Below are 19440 nucleotides of genomic sequence, written 5' to 3' on the forward strand. Positions count from 1 at the left end.
AGAGGGAACCCAAAAAACTATATAATCAATGGACATCTAATACAGGAAGTGAAGCATTTTAATTATCTGGGGATTGTATTTAAAAATAATATGAACTGGAACACACACATCTGTGTGGCAATAGCTAAGGTTAAAGGGACAGCCCACCATATCAAATCTTATTTCTTTTCTCCTGAAGGAAACAGATACATTCCAGCAGTACTGCAAGTAATTGACATGAAACTTTGTGCCCAACTTTTATATGGCACCCCACTGTGGATTTCAGGTGACCTTAAGATGCTGGATAAATTCCATGCATCCCTTCTGAGGTCATTACTAGGACTCGCAAGTTCTGTAAAATATGAATCAATATGCTGCGAGCTGGGAATATTGTCTTTATCAGCAAGAGCATGGCTGAGGACCATGAAATATTGGATCTTCCTGCATTACAGATCCCTATCCCCTAACTCTCTCCTGTATGATCTTTTAAGTGATAATATAATTTACAATCTATCATTGATTTGTAGGAGAAAATTGAATTCGATAGGGCTTAACTTAGTTGACTTTGAAAATTCTGATCCCAAAGACATCTGGGAAATTATTAGGAAGACTCTTATAGGAAAAAGTGTTCTCTCCATGCTTGAGGTTGCAAAGCACAGCACCTGTTCTCCTCTCCATTTAAATCTCCCTCTGTGCAGAGATTTTCAAAAGGGATACATGACAAATTTGAAAAACCACGAACTGTGTAGGCTGTTTATGCTGGCCAGATTTAATATGTTCCCCTCGATGATGGTGAGAGGAAGATATTTGGGTCTCCCAGAATCAGAGCGTCTCTGCAAATGTAGTAAACAGGAACCTGATACTTTGGAGCATATTTTCTTTTCCTGTGAATTTGGAACTCAGGCCAGAAGACAACTATTAGAGGCCTTGCAACTCAATTGGCTGATTTCCAAACTACCAACCGTTCAGGTCCTACTATCGGACAGGGATGATCAAATTACTACAGCCGTAGCTGAATTTTTGAGTGCTGTCCATGCAGAAAGGCTGGGCCATTACAAAGAGAGTTAGTGCTCCTTAATTGGTAGGTGGTGTGGCAGTGTTTGGTGTAGTATTTATATATATCTATACTCTTCCTGGAGTTAAGGAACTGACTGGGATAAGCCTTGCTCAACTGAGTCTGTATTTTATATAATCTGTATATAAATTTTATGTGATAATGTGTGGTTTGATATGCCTAATAAAGGATATTTTGAACGTTAAAAAATTATTCCCATTCTTCTTTTAAATTTTGGTCTTCTTGGTTCCTGATCTTTCCGGCCAGTTTTGCCATTTTGGCATAATCCAGCAGTTTAGTTTGACATTCTTCTCTGGTAGGGACCTTGCCTTCTTTCCATCTCTGGGCTAGAAACATCCGTGCGGCTGCCTGTTCTTCTATAATGGCAACTAGCTGGCCCGGCCATGCGTTGCTATGGTTTTTTGTGTTAAATGGACCTTTTCCTGTTACATGGACCTTCAGAGTCTCCTTTCAGAGTCCCCTCACCTTACCTGCCCTGTCCCAACCCTGACTCCCCTACTGTAAGTTTCAAGACTCCCCCACCCACGCATGTTCCTGAAAATGTCCCCACCCCCCGCTGCTTTGGCTGACTCAGGGTCCTACCCCCCCCTCATGGCTATGTGTCCCCCCCTTGTTGTGCCTCATCCCTGTGACCCCCACCCCGGTTGTGAAAGTCCCTTTTCTGTTTGTTTTTGCCTGTGGCCTACTGAATGATGTGGCCTACTCAGTTTTCCCTGCTTGGCAATGTCGTGGCCTATTGAAAAAGCTGGGCCTTGTTGCTGCAAAAGGACTGTTTTCAGTTGGTTGCTGTGGAATTTTGTGGTGTCATCTGGCGGCGCAGCTTTGGAGGCGGCAGCGTGCAATCTGCCTTTCTATTGGATGCTGCTGGAGTCTTCAGAGCTTCTGGTGGTGACGTCTAATTTGGGCACCACTTTTTGTGTTTAATCATGATATTAGGTATGAAAGGTGTGGGTTTTTTTGGGGGGGGGAATTATGCCAGATCCCTCCCTGATGGGCAAGGTACGTTGTGGCCAAATTTGTTACATTACGGTTCAGCAGTTACGGAGAAAGGCTGTGAGCTCCGCGCGCGCAATGCCTACATTTTTATATATATATAGAAGATGGCGTCCACCACTCTGGCAATGGTGCCAGAATGGAGTTCCAGTGATTTGTGGCTGAAAAAAAGCTCTGCTTGTTCCCTGCCCCCTCCCTCTCAGGAGCCAGCAGTGAAGTTTGCTGCTCAGAAGGCAGGTGAGAAAAACCATGATACCTCAGCCACCCTATCAAATGCTAGGATCTGCCGCCCCACAGCCAGAGCCCCACCAGTCCCCGTACCTCGTAGGATATCTCCAAGTTGGAAAACCTTCCGCAGGGGACTCGGCAAGGTCTCGTGTTCAATCTGGCAGATGAGCTGGGCCTTCACATCGTCTCTTGCAAGTGGCACCTGCACGGTGCTCAGCATTTGGTAGGAGATGCTGTCTCCTTTTGGCAGGATGGTGGGCTGTGGGGACGTGATCCGGGTGTTGTCTTTCAGCCAAGTGACTTTGATGACTCGGGGGGAGAACCCATCCGAGGTGCAGTTGAAAGTCGCCGAGGTCCCAGATAAGACTCTGCTCGTGGGACCCTTGATAGATGGCTGGGATGGCGTAGCTGCAGGAGGAAGCATCGACACATCACCTGGTGACCCTTGCAGGATAGGACCTGTCAGAGGTTGTTATGGCTACTCTTGAGTAATGACTTTCCACATACTTGTCTTTAACAGAGTCTTTATTGGTGCACGTTATTTACAGTGTAGTGAGCTGTCGGTTTCATGTCCTCTCATTCCGTTTCAGAATCCGGCACTGCCCCTTTTCGCGACTTTGACCAACATAACAGCCTCGGGACAGTGAATCTCCTCCCCTTTCTCCTCCTCCTTAATTCCGGTGCCGGGGGAAAGGGTCTACGCTCCGTCTTTTCCCTGTCCCCCCCCCTTTCCGCCTCTCTCTCTCTTCCCGCCTGTGGAGCAGGGGCTCTCCCATGCTGCCGGAGACCTGGCACTCTCTCTCCGCTTCCTGACTAGCCCCTTCAGACCCCGCGCTTTCATGGCTGCTTGGGGACGAACTGCTCCTGATGAGAGGAGGAGGTTCTCTGTAATCTCTCCCCCTTACAGGACCCGACCCCGACCCTAAGGGAAATCCTTTTCTGGGCCAGCGGGCGCATTTGGAATTTTAAGAGAGTGCCACGGGTGCCAGTCACAAAATGGCTGCCTTGGGGTTTGTGAGTGGCAGAACATGAAACGCCTGCCACATCTAGAGAGAAGAGCAAAATGGTGTGGACACCCCCCTCCCACCATTGGTGGCCCTACATCAGCCACCACTGCGCTTGATCCCAGTGAGAAGCTCTTTGCACTCCTCCCTCTTCCCTCAACTGCCCAGATGATTAATTGACCGACTAGGAAATCAGACCAGGCTGGGACAGAGTCAGGCGGCCCACCTATTCCCTTGGTCCATATTCCTGGCATCCAATGCAATGTGGTTCTGTGTAAAGGGGTGTATTTAATGTGGGAGTAGCCAAGGCAGTGCAAACAGAAACTGAGCAGGAAGAGCCAAAGGTCTTATTGCAGCCTTTTGAGAGAATACTTATCGTGACCTTTCATCATAGCTGCCAAGTCTCCCGTATTCTCCGGGAAATCCCCGTTTTTCCAGCTGTTCTTAGCTGAAAAAACAGATTTTTTTTTGCCCCCCCCCCGGTTTATTCTGGCGCGGTGGCCATTTTGGAACTGGGCGGAGCATGCTCAGAAGCGACTTTTGATGCGGCCCTGCCCAGTTCCAAAATGACTGCAGTGCGACTTCTGGCGCGGCGGCCATTTTGGAACTGGGCAAAGCAGCATCAAAAGTCACTTCTGAGCATGCTCCGCCCAGTTCCAAAATGGCGGCAGCGCTACTTCCGGTCTGCTACTTCCGGCCCGGTCCCTTATTTTTCGGACAGCAACTTGGCAGGTATGACTTTCATGGCACCATAGGAGGTACTGGTTGATTCACTGATGCCTCCAGGTACTGCCTTAATAAATAATAATAATAATAATAATAATAATAATAATAATAATATTTATACTTCGCCCATCTGGCTGGGTTTCCCCAGCCACTCTGGGCAGCTACCAACAAAATATTAAAATACAATAGTCCGTCAAACATTAAAAGCTTCCCCAAACAGGGCTGCCTTCAGATGTCTTCTAATAGTCAAATAGTCGAGAAGGCCCTCCGCCTGGTTCCCTGTAACCTCACTTCTCTCAGTGAGGAACTGCCAGAAGGCCCTCAGCACTGGAGCTCAGTGTCCGGGCTGAATTATGGGGGTAGAGATGCTCCTTCAGGTATACTGGACCGAGCTGTTTAGGTCAGTCACCAACACTTTGAATTGTGCTCGGAAATGATGTATCCTGTGCCACAACCTCTCTGCTCCAGATGAAATGAATAGAGAATAAATTCCATTTCTGCAGCCCAGTCCAAGGGCTCAAGAAGAGTCCTGGATAGCTAGAAAATTCCCAAGTGATTAACTGAGTTGTCCCATTCCCTGGCAGATCAAATATTCCCATCCCTCTCACAACAGGCTCTCCGCATAGCTGAGTTACCAAAGGGGTGAATCTGTACACATTACAGATAAATGCTTATAATGACATCCAGGTTTTCAAAGTATGAAAAAAAGCAGCTTTTGGACCCTGTGGGAGGAGGGAGAAAAGAGATTTTGAGCAGGATATTGCCCAGCATGGAAAGAGTTATGCATCCTTTCTCCTTCCACTGCTCCACTACTCAAACATGTGACCCACAAGGCTATTTTTCACTTTTTAAAAAAGCTCAGAGCCTCATTAGATTCCTTTGCATTTCTACATAACACGGAGCTTCTGGGGTGAGGGGGGGGGGAAGATTGTCCTCCTAGGAAACAAAGAGAAATTGTGGGATACTTACCAATCACAGAAACCTCAGTGCCCCCTCCTGATTTAAATTCTATGTCTTGGGCTCCTGCCCTGTACTTCACACAGTAATAGGTTCCGGCATCCTCAGGTCGGATGTTCCTGATGAGGATGGTGAAGTCTGTTTGTGACCCAGGAACAACCCTGGTCACGTGGGAGGAAAATTGTCCTCTTTCACTGTAAATGGGAGGCTGCCTTCTGTCCAACCCCTTGTGCCATTTCACGCCTCCTGGTGGACCAGATCCGTTTACTGTACACGTCAGAGTGAGGGTCTCTCCTGCTGACACAGACAAGGGTCCTGGGGGCTGCAGAACTTCCAAATCTTGGCCTTTGGCACCTGCAGCAAAAAACAAATTGTTATAGGTTTCCTCTAAAGAGTAGTCACCCTGCTCCTTGTGGCAAATGCCTGGCTCAGGACCTCAATGCCTTAAGGATCGCCTCTTGACATACAAACCGACCCAGATCCTGCACTTGTCATCCAAAGCCCTTCTCTGTGCCCCTCCCTCCCCATGAGGTTTGGAGGGTGGCTATATGAGAATGGGTCTTTCCTGTGGTGGCTCCCCGTCTGTGGAATGCTCTCCCCAGAGAGGCTCGCCTGGTGCCATCATTGTATGTCATAGATTCAAAGAATCATAGAGTTGGAAGGGACCCTGAGGATCTTTTAGTCCAACCTCCTGCATTGCAGGAATATGCAGCTGTCCCTTACGGGGATTGAACCTGCAATCTTGGCATTCTCATCACCGCATTCTGTGTTTAGGTGCCGGATGAAAACATTCCTCTTTACTGGTCTTTGGCCATTAAACAATCCATGGCCTTTTAAAAGTGGAGGACAACTGTCATTATGGTTCCCCCCCCCCGGTGATTATTTTATTGGTGGTGGTGGTGGTTGTTATGCTATGCAAATTAAATTGTTAACATCAGGCATCCCCAAACTTCGGCCCTCCAGATGTTTTGGACTACAATTCTCATCGTCCCCGACCACTGGTCCTGTTTGCTAGGGATCATGGGAGTTGTAGGCCGAAACACCTGGAGGGCTGCAGTTTGGGGGTGCCTGGTTAACATTGTACACCATCCTGGGATTTTCAGATAAAGAGTGGTATATAAATTAAATAAATAAATAGTAAATTAATAATAATAATAATAATAATAATAATAATAATAATAATGCAGTGCTGCTTCCCTTTCTCACTCAGTGCAGCTTTCCAAAAAAGTGCAACTCAAGGGCCAGTTGCCCATTTATTGTGTGTTCCATTCCATAGCATGTAGGAAGATAGAGACCTGGGCCCGCCTGCCCATAGGTGAGGGGAGACTGTGGCCTCAGGGAAACAGCCTCTAGACAGCTAGGATAGGCTGCTCCACTGCACATGCTTGGAGTGGCAAAACATTCTGAGCTGGCCCTGAGCTGCTCCTTCATCCATCAGTGGAGACAGGAGGTGATTGTGGAGCACAAGACTGACAAGGAAAAGAACAGGTCAACGCCACCGATGGGGCTGGATGGATGGCTATGTTCTATCTAGCCCCATAGTCAGAGGGGAGATGCCTCTTAAGACCAGTTGCTGGCAATGATTATTGGGGGAGAGTGCTGTTGCCCTCTGGTCTGGCTTGCAGGCTTCCCATATCGGCATGTGGTTGGCCAGAGTGAGAATCAGGTGTTGAAATAGATGCACCCCCTACGGTCTAATCTAGCAGGACTCAATTCTTGTGTTGCTATGTTATGTTCTAACCATAGCTGTCAAGTCTCCCGTTGAAAAATCCGGGATCAGCAGTGGCGCGGCACCGGAAGTCGCTTCTACGCATGTCTGGACATGAGTAGAAGCGACTTCCGGTGCCGATCTGCCCGATTGCCGGTGCCCAGACATGGGCAGAGCGGCACCCAAAATCGGTTCTGCGCATGTCCAGACATATGCAGAAGGAGCATCCCTGGCAGGTAGGAAATTGGGGGATTTACGGGAAAAATTTGTATTTGGGATAACAGCGGGAAACAGATTAAAATCCGGGGGCAAACGGGAGACTTGGCAGCTATGATTCTAATATGGATATTGGTGAATGAAGCTTGCAGAGTGAGCACACAGCTTGGAAGCTGGCTGTATACTGAATTCTTGCTGTTGAGCACTCTTTAGCCCTAACACAATCTCACTGAGACTTTAAGTATGAAATAGAAGAAATACATTGTGGTTATTAATTAAATCTGTGAATCACACTTTTTTTTTTGCCATGGCAACTCAAAAGTGACTTGCAACACATGCTTAGATGGTAAAGAAATCCTAGTTGTAGCTAAGTTGGAGATGCAAAGAGCCATTTTTGCTCTTTCATCTCTTCAGGAGAGAGACAGACTCCTAAGGTGGGACCGAGAAGGAGGGAGGAACAGCTAAGGAGGTCAGCAACCCTTAGAGGTATCAATCTAACATCAGAAGAAAGGTCAGCCCAGGTTAGAACAGAAATACAGCCTAGGAAGTTTGGAGTCCGTTCTCTCTACTTTCTCCCCATGCAAACCACACCTGCTACAAACTGAGTTGCACCCCAAGACTTCCAACAGATATAGGAACATGAACAACTGGAGTTGCAGACTTTTGTGGCCATCCACTCCACAATAGCTGATCTCTGATTAGTAGTACCTTGGGCAGGTATCTTTCCCATCTCCTGCTGTACAGCTTGACCCTAATTCAAAATGTAGGGGCCCTTTGCTTGCACCGCACATGGTCTCCTACTGAGCAAATATACCCCTCTTTCCCCAGAGAGATGGGCTTGTGTGAAAATTGAGCCCAGGACCTCTCACAGTGAGACTCATATCCATGACACCAACAAGGTGCAATCAGAGCACCAGCAGATGTGTTTTTGAAGGAAGTGAAGCTTCTGGGCCATCTTCAAGGTTGGCCCCATATTGACTGCATGTTAATTATTTAATTGACACTAAAATGCAAAATAACTAAATGTTTATTGCTGAAAAAGGTCCATCTCTGGGGAAACTGCACTGCAGTATTCTAAGGGACTCTGAGCTTTAACTGAGTTGATGATTAACTGGTGTTGTTCTCTGCTAGCTAACACTTGAGTGTTTAACCTTAGGTCAGGCAACAAATGTATTTGGTTGCAAATCTCCCTTTTGAAGGGAGTTGACTTTGAGTCTTTGTTCTCAGACTCTGTGAAAGTGAGGATGAAGCTCTCCAGGCAAACAGCCTCAGGCAGGATGCAGGTTGTGGGCAGAGACAGACCTCTGCTTTTAGGTCTGTTTTGAGTATTTCAAATTTTCTAAGATGCTGAGCCTGTGCTGGACAGCACAAGATGTCATAGAATTATTTGGATGTATGTTTTTGTTTTGAAGTAAACTTTTAATTAAACTTATAGGCCCTGCCAATGCTTTATTTCCAAAAAGAAGTCAGTTTTCATGCGTCCAATCGCTTTAAATTATGCAATATTAACATCTGCTATATTGCAGTACTCTAATATGGAGTGATTAAAGCACACAAATGGCTGAGGCCAGGTCTAGTTGCTTCTAGTAAGTTCAAAAGTGGCCACTTATTCTTCTTATTCATTAAATTTTTAAACCACCCTTCATTCGAATATCACAGGATGGTTTACAACACAAAACACATGCCATAATAACAAATGAAAGCAATACCCCCCCCCCCCACATAGCTTAAAAGGTCATAGATTTTATTATTGCTCATGGTGCAAATGGTAATCTAAATCCGCCCCAATTCTGGGGAACGCAGAAGGGAAGCCATTTCCAGAGTTTGGGTCCCCGTTGCTGATACTTTCCTAAGTGTCAGCAAGGCAGCTCCCTCTGGCTCCTTGCAGAAGTGGCATTCAAACGGATCGTAAAATTGATTCACAGTACCCTCTTTAAAAAATCTGACAGATCCCTCACCACCACAACCTTGAAATGCAAAAGTCTTTCTCAGACGGCTGTACTCACGCAAGCAGTAGGATAAAAGAACCTACAGAAATTGGCCAGGCATTTGAACGGGAGGTTTTTACTTTTCCTTAAGTGACATACAGTAATATGAATTCGAGTTTCACCTGTCAAAAATGCAGCACAAACTCAAGTAACAGCCTAATTTTGTTGCAGCCTGGGTACTTCTTGAAGGCTGCTGGCTGGGGCCTGTTACATGTCTTCGTTCATTCCCCCCACGCCTATCACCAGTCTTTTTTGCTCACTTTACATCCAATATGATAGAAACACACACAAATTACTCCTTGCAATGAAACAATTTTGGATGTTGATTTCTTAAAATGCTCATTTGTGGTTTCTCTCCCCCCCCCACTAAGGACAGACTTCACGAACCAGGTGCTCTCCAGATGTTGGCCAGGGCTGATGCGAGTTGTAGTCCAAAAACATTTGGAGGGCACCAGGTTGGCAATGTTTTAACACGTACTCCGATGCAGGAGAACACAAATGATTTATGCACAGCTGATACAAGCTATTCTGGGCATATTGTTTGGTACAAAAAAAAAAATTGCACACCTTAATTGCAGGTAAGTGTACAATTTTACTGTCTAACACCTCAAGCTTCCTGTTTCCTCACTGTGTAATGGATGTTCATTTTTCACTATTAAGTGGCTTTTTTTGAAACTCATTTTTAAAATAAAAAAAATAAAAAGGAGTCATGTCAGTTTAGCTAATGTGGCAGATATCATCACCTTTCTGGGAGGGAAGGCAGGGGACTGGCAGAAAAAGAAGAGACAGTTGCCTAGAAAATTGATGCAGAAGCCTAGGAAATGTGATATTTTGCTGGCTTTGCCCTGAATACACATCTATACCCTCTAGGCTGTTGCCTAAGTAAAGACGAAGCTGAAATTTCAGAATTTGGGAACCCACCCCACAAAAAGAAGTCTGGTTCCCTTTTGCTCACACATATCTACAATCCAATCTGATGACATTTTTTTTGGGGGGGGGGACGCTAGGCTAGCGGGATGCGAGCTCTCCAGTTTTGTATACACTGAAAGCATAATTGCTTTTACATCCCTTTATATTAAGCTAATTGCTTGGGAGCTAGACAAAAAAAAAATCTATAAAAATAGTTCACAGCTGTCTCCCTAATATTACCACAAGCCAAATCCATAAAGATATGAAACAGAACTAAGGGATATTTCCCCCCTTTTTTCTTTTTTCAAGCAGTTTTCACAGCCAAGAAAAACATGGAATATCTTGAGCCAACTCTGCTAATAGGCAGGGTGTAAATGGAAACAGGAGAAGCTGCAGAGAGACGGCTACAACACTTTCCACTTCCTAATAATAATAATAATAATAATAATTTATTATTTGTACCCCGCCCATCTGGCTGAGTTTCCCCAGCCACTCTGAGCGGCTCCCAATCGAGTGTTAAAAAACAATACAGCATTAAATATTTAAAACTTCCCTAAACAGGGCTGCGTTCAGATGAGGGAACCGCCAGAAGGCCCTCGGCGCTGGATCTCAGTCTCCGGGCTGAACAATGGGGGTGGAGACACTCCTTCAGGTATACTGGAGCGAGGCCGTTTAGGGCTTTAAAGGTCAGCACCAACACTTTGAATTGTGTTCGGAAATGTACTGGGAGACAATGCAGATCTCTCAGAACCGGTGTTATATGGTCCCAGGAGCCACTCCCAGTCACCAGTCTAGCTGCCGCATTCTGGATTAATTGCAGCTTCTGAGTCACCTTCAAAGGTAGCCCCACATAGAGCGCATTGCAGTAGTCCAAGCGGGAGATAACCAGAGCATGCATCACTCTGGCGAGACAGTCCGCGGGCAGGTAGGGTCTCAGCCTGCATACCAGATGAAGCTGGTAGACAGCCGCCCTGGGCACAGAATTGACCTGCACCTCCATGGACAGCTGTGAGTCCAAAATGATTCCCAGGCTGCGCACCTGGTCTTTCAGGGGCACAGTTATCCCATTCAAGACCAGGGAATCCCCCACACCCGCCCGCCCCCTGTCCTCCAAATTTCTGTCTTCTCAGAATTCAACCCCAATCTGTTAGCCGCCATCCATCCTCCAACCGCCTCCAGACACTCACACAGGACATTCACCACCTTCACTGGTTCTGAATTAAAAGAGAGGTAGAGCTGGGTGTCATCTGTATTCCACATAGAGGGTTAAAAAAAAATCTTTACAAGAGGCATAACCATAGCCACAATAACATGTCTGAAAAACCCTGTAGCTATTTCAGAAAAGAGGTAGGAAAAGAGATAGCAGGTCACTACCTACAGCTGTGGAGTGAATATTCAGAAAAGGCCTGGATAGGAGAGGCTTTTACCCATTGGGTGAAAGGCTGGGAGGCCTACAGTAGGTGGCGCCAGACCCAGCAACAGGCAGAGCTGACTAATTCTGGTCCCCATCCCACTCTCCTGCCTGCTGAGTTCTACAAGGGAAGCGATAGCTCAGTTGGAAGAGCACGAGACTCTTACCCTTAGAGTTGTGGGTTTGAACTCCACCCTGGGCATCGCAGGCGGTCGGACTAGACGGCCATCATGGCCCCTTCCAATTCTATGAACACTGCGGCCGAGGGCTCATCTGCGCACAGGCTTAATGTGAGCAGGAAGAGCCTGTTGGGTCACGGCAATCTAGTCCAGCATCCTGTTCTCACAGGGGTCAACCAGATGCAATCCAAGCATGAGAGCCCTCTCCCCTCTTGCGGTTTCCAGCAAGTGGTACTCAGAAGCTTTGCTACCCCCGACTGTGGAGGGCAGAGCATGGCCGTCGTGGCTAGGAGCCAACAATAGTTCTCTCCTCCATGAATCTGTCCACTCCATGTTTAAAGCCATCAAGGTTGATGGCCACCACAGCATCTTGTGGGAGGGAGTTCCATAGTTCAAATATGAGCTGTATGTCGGGAAGGAGGGTGTCTAAGTGAATTAAATACCCTCCTGGCTCTACCACACCAGCTCAACACAAAGAAAGTGCTCCCCCAGTTGGCTCAATGACCAGTACCACTACTTTAGAGCAACAAAAAATTATTTGGAGTAAAACACAAAGCGGGTCCTAAGACTCATTAAGATATAAATTGGAACATGTGTCCCTTGTGCATCCTTTAATTCCCTCTCGCCCATACCATGTTCACCGGCTGTTGTCCCAAACTTTCTCCCTGCTGAATCTTAGATAAGATAAGATAATCTTTATTGTCATTGCCCCCCTGCGGGAACAACGAAATTGCTTGGCTGCTCCATCCACTCAGATAAGGCACATAAATTTAAAATAACTACAAAACATTAGTTAAACAATACAATACGAAATGGCAAGTAAAAATAAGATGGCTTCAAAGTCCAGACTTTCCATTTAAGGCCAAAATTGCTCTAGGGAAGAAACTGTTTTTGAGACGGCTCGTTCTCGCTTTCATTGTTCTGTATCTCCGTCCCGATGGCAGGAGCTCGAAGAAGCGGTAACCAGGATGGAATGGATCTCTTGATATGTCTAGTGCTTTCTTGTGGCACCTGGTGACATAGATTTGTTCTAAGGTGGAGAGTGAGCAGCCAATAATGCTCTTCGCTGTTTTGATAATTCTGCGCAACCCTATCCTATCCTGGGAAGTACAGCTTCTGTACCACACGCATAACCCATAAGTGAGCATGCTCTCAATGGCACAGTGACAAAAGGCAAGCAGCAGCTTTTGTGGAAGATGGTTTTTCCATAGAATTCTCAAGAAGTACAGTCTCTTCTTGAAAAGACCCCACCCTAATCATGAAAATAAAAACAAAACTAATCATTTACTGGCGGCGGCGAGGATTGGAAACCCATGCGTGATGGACCAGAGCTTCCATCACCTTTCATCAATGGCCAAAAACACCTGGAGAGTCACAGACCTCCTGTCCCAGATTTAACATAGGTTGCATGCAACATTAGTCAAACTCACAAGTAGCTCTATGAGGATTAATGAACATAGGGAACATAGGTCATTAACTTCAGAGGTACCTCAGGTTAAGTACTTAATTGGTTCCGGAAGTCCGTACTTAACCTGAAGCAAACTTTCCCACTGAAAGTAATGGAAAGTGGATTAATCCATTCCAGACAATGAAACCCCCCCCAAAAAACCCAGCACTTTAAACATGAATTTTACTGTCTAATGAGACCATTGATCCATAGAATGAAGGCAATAATCAATGTACAGTGGTACCTCAGGTTAAGTACTTAATTGGTTCTGGAAGTCCGTACTTAACCTGAAGCATATTTAACCTGAAGTGAACTTTCCCATTGAAAGTAATGGAAAGTGGATTAATCCGTTCCAGACGGGTCCGCGGAGTACTTAAGTTGAAAGTACTCAACCTGAAGCGTACTTAACCCGAGGTATGACTGTACTCAGGATAAAACGGCTCAGGACCGCAATAACTCCAGGACCGCCTCTCTCCATATAAATCGACCCAGACCGTGAGATCATCTCCTGAGGCCCTTCTTTGTGTGCCTCCTCCTTGAGAGGTTTGGAGGGTGGCAACACAAAAACAGGCCTTTTCTGCAGTGGCTCCCCATTTGTGGAATGCTCTCCCCAGGGAGGCTCGCCTGGTGCCTTCATTATACATTAGGCACCAGGCAAAAACATTCCTCTTTAACCAGGCCATTGGCTAATTGACATCAATGTATTTTTAAATGTTGAAACAAAATAAAAAAATTCCTTCCAGAAGTCCCCAGGCGCTTATGTAGGGAAAGGCGCTTCAGTGTATCTGAAGAAGTGTGCATGCACATGAAAGCTCATACCAAAATAAAAACTTAGTTGGTCTTTAAGGTGCTGCTGGAAGAAATTTTTTAATTTTGTTTCGACTATGTCAGACCAACATGCCTACCTACCTGTAACTATTTTTAAATGTGTTTGTAGAAGGGCGGTTATTGGTTTGGTTTGTTCTTTTTTATTCTTTTTTGTTTATTGAAGAAATTTTAGCATAGTCAAACATCCAAATTGCATTTTACAATTTCAATCCCCCCCCACGACTTTCCCTAACTTCCTTTCCTGGTTTATAACATATTTATTTCTTCTGCTTATACTTTTATATACTTTATGTGCTAAAATTAGAGTTGTATCATTTATCTGATCTTAACATTTTTACTTCATATTTATATTTTCTACTTATGTTTATGCATTGTAAGTGTATTACTCAAATCCTGCAAGTGAGTTCATTTCAATGCATTGTTTCTGAATGTACGTAGTAAAGGGTTCCCAATCTTTTTTAAAGTCATTATTATATTTATCTTTGAGTCTCTCAGTTAACTTTGCCATTTCAACTTTTCTTGCCATTGTTCTTTCGTTGGTATTTCATCGCTTTTCCATCTTTGTGCTAATAGATTACTGGCCACTGTTGTTGCATACATAATTTTTTTTTTTCTTGTCGTTAGGTATATCTTGCCCTAGGTTTGGTTTGTTGTTATCCTTACTTTCATTATGTATTTTTGCATTTCTTTTACATCATAATTTTATGTTGCGAACAGCCCTGAGATCTACAGGTGTGGGGTGGTGTACAAATTTAACAAATAAATAAAACTTAGAAACAACCAAGTGGATTTCAGGCCACACAACCTAGCTGAAGTCAAATCTTTTAAGCTTGGATCTGGAAGTGGGAGGGGTTAAGCACTGCTTAAATCTTCCTCACTGAAACCAATAGGGCTTTAAAATGAGTAACATTTGACCTGAAGCAGCGTCTCCACACCCATCATTCTGCCCGGACACTGAGGTCCAGTACCGAGGGCCTTCTGACAGTTCCCTCGTTGCAAGAAGCCAAGTTGCAGGGAACCAGGCAGAGGGCCTTCTCGGTGGTGGCGCCTGCCCTGTGGAATGCCCTCCCATCAGATGTCAAAGAGAAAAACAGCTACCAGATTTTTAGAAGACATCTGAAGGCAGCCCTGTTTAGGGAGGCTTTTAATGTTTAATTATTTTATTTCATCTTTCTGTTGTAAGCCGCCCAGAGTGGCTGGGGAAACCCAGCCAGATGGGCGGGGTATGAATAATAATAATAATAATAATAATAATAATAATAATAATAATAACAATCTGTTCTCTCTGCAAGCACTGCCAGGACCAATCCTGCTGAAAGCCTGGTATCAACTGGGGCTGCAAAGGGATAGTTTATGCAAGTATTCCTAGCGCAGGAAGAGTAATGCAGGTTATCTACAAAATGCCGGAGGAAATTGACTCATCTGGGGAAATGATGGGATATTCGTTAATTAGGAGTGAGTGGCGCGTCCATTGATCGCCTCCAGGAGATTTCACATGCCTGCGCCTCGTCATTAAGGGACAGTTCCAAAATGGCTAAATGGACCAGAATGCCATAGAGCAGTTGAGTGGCTCACATTTTCAGGGGAGCTAGAGAAAGTTAAATGTGTTTTTCAAAAGGGTGATTGTATATACACATCATGAAATGTATCCTTTGTTTCATTAAATCAATGTGATACACTCATGAGCATCCTGGAAGTCTTCCCCTGGTGAAGATTACACACACACACACACACTGGGCTGGCCATGAGGGGGTGAAGGCGATGACGCTCTCCCACAAAAAGAACAGATTAGACAACTGACCTTAACAGATTAGACAACTGGGCCAAAGCAAACAAGATGAATTTTAACAGGGAGAAATGTAAAGTACTACACTTGGGCAAAAAAAATTGAAAGGCACAAATGCAGGATGGGTGACACCTGGCTTGAGAGCAGTACATGTGAAAATAATCTAGGAGTCTTGGTAGACCACAAACTTGACATGAGTCAACAGTGTGATGCAGCAGCTAAAAAAGCCAATGCAATTCTGGGCTGCATCAATAGGAGTATAGCATCTAGATCAAGGGAAGTAATAGTACCACTGTATTCTGCTCTGGTCAGACCTCACCTGGAGTACTGTGTCCAGTTCTGGGCACCACAGTTCAAGAAGGATACTGACAAGCTGGAACGTGTCCAGAAGAGGGCAACCAAAATGGTCAAAGGCCTGGAAACGATGCCTTATGAGGAATGGCTTAGGGAGCTGGGTATGTTTAGTCTGGAGAAGAGAAGGTTAAGGGGTGATATGATAGCCATGTTCAAATATATAAAAGGATGTCATATAGAGGAGGGAGAAAGGTTGTTTTCTGCTGCTCCAGAGAAGCGGACACAGAGCAATGGATTCAAACTACAAGAAAGAAGATTCCACCTAAACATTAGGAAGAACTTCCTAACAGTAAGAGCTGTTCGACAGTGGAACTTCCTGCCAAGGAGTGTGGTGGAGTCTCCTCCTTTGGAGGTCTTTAAGCGGAGGTTTGACAGCCATCTGACAGGAATGCTTTGATGGTGTTTCCTGCTTGGCAGGGGGTTGGACTGGATGGCCCTTGTGGTCTCTTCCAACTCTATGATTCTAAATCCAGATTCCTTGGGAAAGTGAAGTGGTTTAAATGTGTAGCTGTTGTAATAATAAAAATAAAATAATAATAATAATAATAATAATAATAATAGTAGTAATAATAATATTATTTATACCCCACCCATCTGGCTGGGTTTCTTTATTGTATATTTCTTTATTCCCTGCCCCTTTCCCTGACGGAACCAAGGCAGCTTACAGGTAAAAATGAGAACGACTAAAAACATTGGGGGGGGGGAGAGAACCATTAAAAACAATTAAATACACCTTCTCTCATTTTGTCTCTCCAGGAGGGGATCATCTGGGGAGAAGAGAAGTGGCCAGACAGAGAGGGGCGGGTGCCCATAGCACTACATTAAAGAATCCCCAGTGAGCCCACTGGCCTAAAAAAGATGGCCACCACTGCATTAAAGCATATTTTCTAAGAATATAATTAGTTCTCTAGAGCTTGCTTCTCTCTTGTTATGAACCACTGAACTCTCTCGCTCTGGGTTGAGATTGGCAAATCTGTCCGTTTTGGTTGCTCTCTGTTTCTCATCGCTCCAGGTGCAAATTCTGCAATGAAGTACAATCATTATGAAAATTCACCCGCATTTTAGTGTGGCCTAATGAACATAATTTCGTATGCAGTTTAGTCCAGCGGTGATTGCATGGGATTTCTCCCAATAGAGTGAATTTATTTTTGCTCGATATTTTCACTAATAACTGCATTTTAATGCTACCGTACTTTCTCCCTAAAGTATGCATTTTCATACACACGGGCCAGAAAGCTGCAATGCAAAATTCAGAGAAGTGTGAATTCCAAATTTCACAGTTATGTTTTAGTTCATGTATCAGTTTGAGAAGTGCAGGCTGGGCAATTTCTCACTGAAATGTAAACAAAAACAAATCTCAACCAATCCGTGTTTGTTTGTGTATGCGTGTGTGTGTATCTTTCACAGTGCAAACTTGAGGAACAAATTCCCTAAGCACCAGAGGAACAAAAAAATCCTCTTAGCGGCTCTACGTTTTTGAAGGTTACCTTGCAATTTAGTTTCCAGTGCCTTGGGACAGAAGAAGCTGTGACGTCAAACTCAGTTTGCCATCAAAAACAGAAAGCCCCGCTTCATCCAGTTCTCCCTCTTCTCCCAGGAATGTCTAGTTACCAAAATGCTTGATGATACACCCCCCCTCCCCAGTGTGCATTCTCCTCCTGCCTGCTTCTCTGGCCCAGCAGCAGCAAATAACACAGAGCAGGAAAAGGGAACACAGACTGCGAGGGCTGGGCAGGAGCCTGCAGCCCTCTAGATGTGTGGGGTGTAATCCACTGAGAGCAGTCAAGTACAACATTCCTTGTTTTCCTAGAGTGGACATGCAAGGGAATGTTTGGTCCAGCCAGCTGAAACTTCCTGTTTCTCCTGGCCTTGAGCATCCTTCCTTGCATGTGACTAGTGGGTGGGCGTGACCTTTCCAGACCTTGTAAAGGGGAGATGCTGCTGCGGGTGGGGAGTGATCTGGGGGTGCTGGGTGGTGGCGTACAGCTTCTCCCGATGCAGCAGTGAATGGGGAGCGATCTGGGGGTGCCGGCTGGCTGGAGCGCAACTTCCCTCGATGCTGCTGCGTAAGGGAACCACTCCCTACCTGCATGTGGGAAATGATCTTGGGAGTGTTTCCTGCCCACAGCTGCGTGGGGGGAGAGGCTCAACAACTTTGGGCCATCTCCCCTCATTTTCTTAAAATCGAGTCCCCCCAAAAGGGGTGTGTGTGTGTGCGTTTGTCTAATACCCGGGTGCGTCTAATAGATGGAAAATTAAAGTATTTATTGTGCATTAAATTAGTATACCAGCCTTCATCCAAAGATTCACAATATAAAAATACCAAATGAGAACACAAAAATGCAATAAATAGAAAAACAAACCAATAACCCCTCCGCCACAAAGACCAGGCTCCCATGAGCGGGAAACGTTTCTTCAAATAAAAGAGTTAATTTCATGTACTCCGTGCGATTTATTGCTGGCTGGCTCCCTGACAGAGGGCCCTGTGACAGGCATGGGCGGGGCCAGAACCAAGTGCAAAAACCAGGGCCCCCCTCACACAGATCTCTTTATTGAAGCAAACAAGAGGCAAGGTCACTTTTCAAGGTCACATTTCAGCCACACAAAATCAGTTGAGCAGCTGCAGGAGAAGAGTTTGGATTTGATATCCTGCTTTATCATTACCCTAAGGAGCCCCAAAGTGGCTAACATTCTCCTTTCCCTTCCTCCCCCACAACAAACACTCTGTGAGGTGAGTGGGGCTGAGAGACTTCAGAGAAGTGTGACTAGCCCAAGGTCACCCAGCAGCTGCATGTGGAGAAGAGAAGATGCGAACCCGGTTCCCCAGATTATGAGTCTACCACTCTTAACCACTACACCACACTGGCAGAGAATTCGGCATGGCCTAGGGAGAGTGTTGAGGGCTGGAGGGAGAGGACATATAGAGGAGGGAGAAAGGTTGTTTTCTGCTGCTCCAGAGAAGCGGACACGGAGCAATGGATTCAAACTACAATGGAACCTTGGTTTACGAACACCTCAGGTTACGAATTTTTGGTTTATGAACAATCGTAACCTGGAAGTAAGTAACCCGAGGTTTCCGAGGCCTACGGAGGCCTCCACGGAGGCATGGGAGCGTCCGCAACTGGGATGCAGCCACGGAAGCGCTCTGGTGCCTTCGCGGAGGCCTGGAGAGAGAAAGAGGACGGGCCCGGAGGAGCTGGCCCGGACTGTGCTCCATCGCCCGCCCCTCACTCTGCCCGCGCTGCATTGCTGTTGCCGCCGCTTGCTCCCGCCGCCACCCGAGCACCCCTCGCCTCACTCACCGTAAGGAGAGGCAGCGGCACCCCCCTTCCTAGCCATGGTTGCCCGCCGTCTCCACAACTGCCCCACAGGATGCCCAGCAGGTAGCTTCCCAGCCCCAAAGTTAGGTAAGGAAAATAAATATTAATTTTTTCATCTACAATACTGTCTTAATTATTTTATAGTACAGTACATTGATTATTGCCTTCATTTTATATATCAATGGTCTTGGTAGACGGTAAAAATTGTGTTAAATTTCTGCTTTAGGGGGTGTTTTTCATCGTCTGGAACGGATTAATCCACTTTCCATTACTTTCAATGGGAAAGTTCGCTTCAGTTTAAGTACGCTTCAGTTTATGAACAGACTTCCGGA

At 45.6% G+C, this 19440-nt stretch overlaps 1 protein-coding gene across 4 annotated transcripts in view; it reads right to left on the bottom strand.

The window, feature by feature from the left end:
• Positions 1-19440, bottom strand: part of LOC118088930 (tyrosine-protein phosphatase non-receptor type substrate 1) — a 173024-nt gene that overhangs the window by 22678 nt on the left and 130906 nt on the right. For all 4 annotated transcript variants that reach the window (XM_060277364.1, XM_060277363.1, XM_035123158.2 and 1 more), the window contains exons 3-4: positions 4975-5316; positions 2369-2683 (exon numbers count right to left, since the gene is read on the bottom strand). In XM_060277364.1, the coding sequence (XP_060133347.1) occupies positions 2369-2683; positions 4975-5316 (657 nt within the window). The remainder of the gene's footprint in view (positions 1-2368; positions 2684-4974; positions 5317-19440) is intronic.

Source organism: Zootoca vivipara, chromosome 7 (assembly GCF_963506605.1).
Source record: "Zootoca vivipara chromosome 7, rZooViv1.1, whole genome shotgun sequence".
NCBI lineage: Eukaryota > Metazoa > Chordata > Lepidosauria > Squamata > Lacertidae > Zootoca > Zootoca vivipara.